Source organism: Glycine soja, chromosome 11 (genome assembly GCF_004193775.1).
Source record: "Glycine soja cultivar W05 chromosome 11, ASM419377v2, whole genome shotgun sequence".
Lineage (NCBI taxonomy): Eukaryota > Viridiplantae > Streptophyta > Magnoliopsida > Fabales > Fabaceae > Glycine > Glycine soja.
The window spans coordinates 18,356,302-18,364,910 of NC_041012.1; the positions used below are offsets into that span (position 1 = coordinate 18,356,302).

At 43.3% G+C, this 8,609-nt stretch overlaps 1 protein-coding gene across 1 annotated transcript; it reads left to right on the forward strand.

Annotated features, from left to right (window-relative positions):
* Positions 1-6,541: 6,541 nt before the first annotated feature.
* Positions 6,542-7,912, forward strand: LOC114373000. Its single transcript, XM_028330560.1, has 4 exons — positions 6,542-6,886; positions 7,000-7,087; positions 7,337-7,659; positions 7,763-7,912. Exons 1-4 carry the CDS (start codon positions 6,542-6,544, stop codon positions 7,910-7,912), a joined length of 906 nt encoding a protein of 301 aa, XP_028186361.1.
* The last annotated feature ends 697 nt before the right edge of the window (positions 7,913-8,609 follow it).

Genomic DNA, 8,609 nt, shown 5'->3' on the forward strand with positions numbered 1-8,609 from the left:
GAATTGAAGTGTTGTAGGACCATTCGGCCCACATCAGGAATTTTCCCCAAGTGGTTGGTCTCGAATGAACAAAAGCGCGTAAGTACTGCTCCACTACTCTGTTGATGACCTCCATCTGGACATCCATTTGAGGATGGTAAGCTGAACTCATGCACAGTCACGTACCACTCAGATGAAAGAGCTCCTGCCAGAAGCAATTGACGAACAGTGGGTCTCTATCGGACACCAAACTGCGAGGCATGCCGTGGAGTTTCCCCACCATTTCCAGAAACAACAAGGCAACAATGTGCGCTGTATAATTGGGAGGTAACATACCCAGGTGAACCCCCTTTGAAAATTTGTCAACGACCATGAGAATGGTAGTGTGCCCCCGATAAGGTGGGAGACCCACAATGAATCTAATGATAGGTCTTCCCACTGTCGTAAGGGCACTGGCAATGGGCAAAGTAGGCACACCGGCTTCCTTACTTTATACTTTGTATGTTGACAGTCATGACATGACTCAATGAATTTTTGAACATCTTCACGCATACTCGACCAAGTAAAATTCTTCCCCAAAACGCTAGTGTCTTTTTGATACCCATGTGTCCTCCCATGGGTGTGGTGTGAAATTCCAATAATAGAGTATGGATAAAGTCGAGTCTAGAGGGAAGCCAGATACGATTGTTGTACAAAATTAAATTCTAACGACAACATAATCAGGCTTACTTGTCGGATTATCTTGCAAGGCCTGTTTGAGAGCAATGAACTCAGGATGGACCAATAAGGAAGCGTGTGTCTCCTCTGGAATTCATGATAGCGCATCGGCGACTGTACTAGTCTTGCATGTTCGGTAGTGTATAGTATAATCATACCCCATAAGTCGAGTGAGGTATGTCTGCTGCTCTGGAGTCTAAATGGTTTGGCTCATTAGTTCCTTCAAACTACAGTGGTCCGTGAGGATTACGAAAGCGTGGCCCAACAAATACTGCCTCCATTTCTTGATGGCAGTCGTGATGGCAGCTAACTCACGGACATAAGCTGAAGCTAGATGAGGCTTAGGGCAAAATTGTTTGCTAAAAAATGCGAGAGGGTGACCCAACTGAGATAGCACCGCGCCCATTCCAACGCCTGACGCATTAGTTTCCATCGTGAATGGAATAAGAAAATTAAGAAGTTGCAATACTAGCGTTGTACTCACGACACATTTGAGCTTTTGAAAGGCGGTTTCTGCTTCTGGGAACCAAACCAAGTGAGGTTGTGTCAAAGCATTAGTCAGGGGAGCCGCTAGAGTGGCATAACCTTTGATAAAGTGGCAATAAAATCCAACGAGACCAAGGAACCCGTGAAGAGTTCTAAAGCTTCGAGGTGTTGGCCATTGGTGGATTGCTCTGACCTTGTCGGGTACAGGTTCCACTCCTCGATTCGAGACCAAATGACCCAGGTACTCAATCTAGGATTGGGAAAACGAACACTTGGACCTTTTGAGGAAAAATTGACCCTCCTCCAGAGGAAAGGCCGTAAGGTTTCATTCATCATTGCTTGGAAGGAGGACAGAGCATTGCACAGTCCAAAGGGCATTACGCGAAATTCATAATGCCCATGATGAGTGTGGAATGTCGTTTTACTGATGTTAGCTTCGTTCATCAAAATTTGGTGATAGTCCTGAAGCAAGTCGAGCTTCGAGAACCATTGAGCCCCACCCAATTCGTCCAACAACTCATCCACTTTTGGAATCGGAAACATGTCCCTGATGGTGATGGCATTTAATGCACGATAGTCTACACAAAAACGCCAGGACCTGTCGCGTTTCTTCACAAGCAACACCGGAGAGGAGAAGGGGTTCATACTTGGACGGATCACTCCGTTCTTCAACATTAATTCCACCTGTGACTCAATCTCTTGTTTCTGGAAGTAAGGATAGCGATAGGGCATCACGTTAACTGGTTCAACATTGGGATGAAGGTTAATGGCATGATTTGTGGTGCACGAGGGAGGCAAGGATGTTGGGGTTTGGAATAAATGGTTAAATTTCTGAATGAAGATCTAAATTTCTGGGTTTTGGTGTGGTGTGTAAGACATTTGGGTTGAAGGAGGCTCAATACGTAAATGAAAAAATTGACTCGCCCCATCAGTTCTTATGAGACGTTGTAACTGGTGCGCTGTAATGGAATGGACTGCACCTTCCTGTTCCCCTCTTAGCTCAACAACTCTTCCATCATGCAGAAACTTCATGGTGAGGTCATTGTAGTCCGTGAGGATTGGACCTAATAACTTCAGCCATTCAACGTTGAGGATGAGGTCAACGCCACACAATGAAAGTACATGGAAATTGATGATGAAGCTTTGGTCTTGCACTTGAAGGGAAATGTCTCTGCACCACTTACTGCATTTGAGCTCATGGCTATTCCCCACCATGACCATTAGAGGTTGCGTGAACTGTGCGTTTAAGCCCAAGATAGACACTAAACATTCCTGGATAAAATTGTGGGTACTACCCACATCAATTAATATCCACACCTTGTGCCTGTTAATATGACCCAATAGACGTAATGTTTCTGGGGCCATGTGGCCCGAAAGTGCATGTAAGCTGATTTGGGCTGGTGATGGCCCATTAGCCTCGTCGTTATCGTCACTCAGATCAAAGGAAAAATCACTCGAAAGGTTATCCTCTTTGTCTGCAATCAGAAGGAACAATTTGGGAGCACACATATGACCTTGACTAAATTTTTCGTCACAATTGAAACACAAACCCTTCTCTCGGCGCGAGGCAAGCTCTTATGGTGACAATCGCTTGAAAGGGATGGCTGGGGACTTTGGAGGTGTGGGCAACAGAGCAGGTGCCGGTAACAAAGGGGTAGTGCGAGAGGAAAGAGGTCCTGGGGAAAGGGTTGGGCCAGGAGGACGTCTACGAAAAAGGTGTCGAGAGTCTTCTAATTTCTCCTCATGGAGACGCGCTAGGGTCGCGACTTGAACCATGGTCAAAGGCTGTGAAGCCTGGACTTCTCGACAAATTTTCGAAGTCAAGCCGGAGACGAAGCAATTGATCAAGAAAGTAGGAGGAAGGCCAATAATGTGATTGGCTAGTGATTCAAATTCAGCAAGGTACTCGCTGACTGTTCCACGCTGTGTAAGCTTAAAAAGTGTGTCGAAAGGGTCGTCATATTGAGACAGGGCAAAACGGGCTTCTAACGCATGCAAAAGGCCTGGCCAAGAGGAGAGTTGTCCGTTCCGGGACATCCACTAGAACCACGCCAACGCTGGCCTTTCCATATAAAAAGAAGTGATGGTAAGTTTGTCTGCTTCTAGTGTCTCATGATAAGCAAAAAATTGGTTGATCTGGAAGATCCAACCAAAGGGGTCTGAACCATCAAAGCGGGGAATGTCTAGTTTCATGCGGTGCGACGAAGAGAGGGGGTGAAGGGTGGAAGGGCTGGCCATGGACGACGTCGGCGAATGAGAGCCAGTTTCAAGGTGAGAGACTTTCTGACAAAGGTCTTCCAATTTGGTGGACAAATGGGCAATGGCATCCTCGATGCGGTCGATGTTGGTTTTAGATCGGGTGGAGTCAGCCATCTTAATGAAAACACCAAGATGATGTGTTTGAGACAGAAATGATAAAAAGCAATACCAGAACCAAGGTAAAGGAGAAATTGCCAAATATCTACTTGCTTTATTCCTTTCACTAAGGGGTACATATATAGTGCAATTGTAACAAACTCAACCAATTCAAAGATACCCCACAACTAACACAATAACAAACTTATATTACCCCACTACAGCAAAACACTAACATAATACCCTTTTGTTGACAAACAAGCCAAAATACTGCCCTGCTAATCAAATGTAATCTCTTTAGTGCCTTGGGGTGGTGATTACTCTTTTGGGCCTTGTACTCACCTGATCACTGAACTTGGGCTCATCAGGTTCTCTCAAACATTTACACAAGTGCTTGCACCCTTAGTGGACACATTGCTGCTAGGTGCACCCAGCGGTTTTGCTGGTGCACCCAGCAATTTGTGTGAAAAGACCTTTTAGCCCCTCAGTATTTTTTTAAAAAAAATAGCTCTCGCCTCTCTCTCTCTCTCCCGCGCCGCGATTCTGCTTCTTCTTCCTTCCTCGGACCGTTCTACTTCTGCTTCTTCTTCTGCTGCTTCATTCTTCTGCTTCTTCTTCGAGATTTTGCATCTTCTTCGTTCTTCTTCTTCTTCTTCTTCGCCTCCCAAGTGAAGCTCCCAAGCCGTTGCCGCCATTGTTGTCGTGATTAGGAGGAAGGTGGGGGTCTGCTTCTTCTTCGCGTTTCTTCTTCTTCTTCGAGGTAAGTTTCTCCTTCGCGTTTCTGCTTCTTCCACCATTGTTGCCGGCGATGGCGGAAATCGCTATCGGGAAGTTGCTGGGTTGTTTACGGATCACTTGATCCGTAAGCATTTTCTGGATCAAGTTGATCCGGAAGATGCTTACGGATCAAGTGATCTGTAAACTATTTGTTAGTAGTTTACGGATCAAGTGATCCATAAGCATTTTGCGGATCAACTTGATCCGGAAAATGCTTACAGATCACTTGATCTGTAAACTACTCACAGCTTCATTTTATTTGAAAAATTGCCAAATATTTGATACATTGTGAGCTTTTTTTGAAATTAGGAATTTTGGTTATTAGGATCACCTCTGAATGTATGCTAAATATTTGATAAATAGTGTCATTTTGGAGAATATCTATTGTTTCAATTTGATTTAATGCGAATATGTAATTGCCTTTGATGTAATTGCCACTTAGAACTGAATGTGGTATCGGAAAACTGATTCAAACGCCTAGACAACCTCAGCAAATTAAGTTCAAAAGTAACATGATTAGGACAAATCCCTAAAACTTGATTAAATGTTGATCCTTGAGAGAAAAAGGAAAATGGGAAATCATTGCTTCACCTAACTCACCTGCCTAATGCCTATGAATTTCTTTTGCTCCCTCTAAAGCTCAAAGGCCTGCAATCATTTCATTCTTCAAAAAGCAGCCCAACCTTCTTTGCTTTGAACAAAGACATTGAATTTTATTCATGTCTTAAAAGGAGAAAACATTCATTATCTGGTGGTCACACTACTAACTTCAATTTCAACGTTCACAACATATTTAGGACTAGCATTATTAGCTTTTTATAGAACTGGTCAACAAAAACATATTGGTCAATGCGGATTATTTCTAGATAGAATGCTATAAGGACAATCAATTAGTGTATATAGAAAACATTTAGAGAGAAAGTTTTATGAGGGTTAGGAGAACAATTAATCCAAATCCTATAATGATTGCAACTTTTACTAGTTGTTCTTATTTCTATTTCAGACTGAACATCAATATTTTTCTATATATTAATATATATTGTTCTTGGATGGAATTGTCAGAAGCAGTATAACAAGGAATGATCCTAGTTGTGGTAGCCAACAAGGGAGGGAATTGACATTGATATCATAATGAAGTGAACATGTTATGGCAATTGAATTAGTTTAAAGTAGTATCCCCCTCTCTACGTCTTTAGTGATGAGGTTGCAGTGGGTTACTTCTACTAGAGTCATCCAAATTTGTACATTTTACTAAGAATTTAAGTCTTTTTCTGCACTTGTTCAAGTTAGCTATTTTATTCCTTCACTCAATCCTCTAATTCTCTCGGATTCGTAGTTGTTTTTGTCTTTTTCTGCACTTGTTCAAGTTCTTTCCCAGAATGGATTAGTAAGAATGGACCTAAAGTCTGAATATTTTACACTAGAGACCAGTACTAATTCTCAAATAACTAAATTTCAGCATAGGACAAGGAATCATAATTGAGAATGATTTTGTTTATCATGATGTGAGAGTTCACAAAGATTTGGTGTCTATCATGATGTGGCTCTGTCTTTAGTTTTAGTTCATGGATTGAAAATGACTCAGCTTTGTTGACCCATCTTGCTAACATTTTCTTTCAAGTCTTTGTTGTTAATTTGGCAAGCCAAGAAAGTGTATGAGCTCGGGATGCACACACAACAACAAAACTAATCCTTGTACTTTGGAATAAACTCAACTTTGATGCCTCCTATGATGACATCTCCTTTTCCAACCTTAGGCACCAAAGTAACTAGCACAACATCGTCTTCTTCAGCTTCTAAAGAATCGAGCACTTTTGATATCCCTACCTTAAAACTAGTTACTTTGATATTATGGCCTTGTCCATGGAACAAATTAACAAAAGTTCCCACAAACTCTGTCTGATCTGGTTCACTCAAATTATCTTCATCATCATTAATATGAACATTAAACTTTACATATTTATCACTCCCATGTCTAGAACAATTCTTTGGTACTTGCTTATTCATGAAGGCTTCTCATGAACAATTCTTTGGTACTTGCTAGCTTATACGAAACTTGTCATGAACCACAAGTGTACATGAAGGCTAGATTATACGAAACTTGTTGATGAGAAGGCCTATCATCATTAGGGTCAAGTTTATTGTAGTTCAGATCAACCACGTGAAATTTGCGTTACTTTGAGTGAATGAAATCGGTGATTGAATTTGCGGTACTCATTTCCAGATCATGGTTAGGACTACAGGATTAGGTCGTGCCTTAGGTCAGGTTACTGGCAGAGGTATGGGCAGAGGAGATCGTGATGATTCCGATGATGCTCCGCAGCGTCGACGGCCTACTACATCCGCACAGAGGCAGCGAGTCGCTGTGACTACGGTGCACGATGAGCCAGATGTTCAGGATGACCCGATGGAGGCACCAGCTGCTATAGAGGACATTGTGGCAGACATTCCTGCGGACACAGGCGCAGAGGCTGCTGAGGATGAGCATGAGGGATTTCTGGGTGGTCCGAGCGACCCATCCGTGTTGACCCAGTATGTGGAGCACGTTGCTTGCAGCGTATGGACGGGAGAGGTATTTATACTATTTATTTTTAGTTACTTGTAAATTATACTTTATAATTGAAATTAGTTTTCCTTTAAATGATGATTTTAACGAATTTTGCGTTCCTTTATACTTCAATTCAGGAGTGTCCTAAATTGAAGCTATCCTCTCATGGGAGGAAGGTTCACAGTTTAGGCAAGTTTGTCCCTGCCATTGAGGGACTTGTTGCTGGTACAGGACTAAGTCCTCTGATCGCATGTTCGGTAGATACCGGCGATTGAGGACTTTTGTCCGCGTTTGTCGAGCGGTGGCATCGGGAGACGTTTAGTTTCCATCTCCCGGTGGGAGAGCTCACCATTACGCTGGATGACGTCTCCTCGCTTCTTCATCTTCCCGTGATTGGCGACTTACACGCTTTTGAGCCCTTGCACGTGGATGATGCAGTTCAGATGTTGCTGGACTTATTGATGGTCTCTGCAGAGTCTGCTAGGGCTGAGACAGCCCAATGTCGTGGACCGTACGTACACCTGCAATGGGTACGTGATATATATGAGCGCCAATGCCAGGCAAGTCATTGGACAGTTACGGCTCGCGTATATCTACTTCATCTTCTGGGTTGCACTCTGCTTGCTAACAAGAGTGCAACCAATGTCCATGTTGTCTACTTGGAGGCCCTTCGTGACCTCAGTATGACGGAGAGGTACGCCTGGGGAGTGGCTGCTTTGGTGCATATGTATGACCAGCTGAACAATGCATCTATGAGCCACAGCCGACAGCTTGGCAGTTACATCACACTGCTGCAGGTAACAAATATGTTTTTTATTCGTTCAGCCTCAACAATGTTCAACTTTAAATTTTGTTACACTTTCATTATTAATGTTTATAATTTTGATGTTACATATGTAGTGCTGGATTTACGAGCACTTTCTGTCAGTCGAGGACTCCACTGCTGATCAGGAGTACAACGAGGATTCTTTGTGTGCGTGTAGGTTGATTGCGACCAAGAAGACCGTGAAGAGCATTCGTACGCCGGCGTACAGGGAGCTCCTGGACTGAATCCGGATTCCGGATGTCTGTTGGATCCCTTATGGGGAGCACCGAGAGGTTCGGGACTTCCACGTCAGATCGTGCTATTCCGGTCTCTTGCATTGGGGGCCTGTTGCTGTTTATTACCGACCGAAGAGGGTCGTGCGGCAGTTTGGCTACACGCAAACCATTCCTACTCCTCCTATCGATTCATGGGTCTCGTATGATGATATACATGACAAGTGGATGCACTACGAGGATCATATCGTTCCAGCAGGTGAGGTGTGCGTTGTGCCAAGCCAGTGTTCCAGTGACTACATGGACTGGTTCTTTCACATCTCCCATCCTTTCATGACACCAGGTCATGCATTAGATCCTCTACCTCATGGTCTGTTAAACCTTGTGGCCTCAGTTATCTTAAGAGGGATAGGCTTAGAATGCAGAAGAAGCAGCAACAATCAATTTAATAATGTTCTTTAAACATGCAAGGCAAAATTGATTGCATTAACATAAATGAGATAAGGGAAGAGAGAATGCAAACACAGTTTTATACTGGTTCGGCCACAACCCGTGCCTACGTCCAGTACTCAAGCAACCCACTTGAGATTTCCACTATCTTTGTAAAATCCATTACAAAGTCTGAACCACACAGAGACAACCCATCCCTTGTGTTCAGGAATCTTTTACAACAAGAGACTCACAGTCTCTTAACCAATCTCATTGAATA

Excerpts from the sequence above, each read along its gene's own strand:
- LOC114373000 (XM_028330560.1), top strand. The coding sequence starts at position 6,542 with ATGGTTAGGACTACAGGATTAGGTCGTGCCTTAGGTCAGGTTACTGGC. Across the intron at positions 7,088-7,336 it reads CATTGAGGGACTTGTTGCTG|AGTCTGCTAGGGCTGAGACA; the intron begins GTACAGGACTAA and ends TGGTCTCTGCAG. Across the intron at positions 7,660-7,762 it reads GTTACATCACACTGCTGCAG|TGCTGGATTTACGAGCACTT; the intron begins GTAACAAATATG and ends TTACATATGTAG.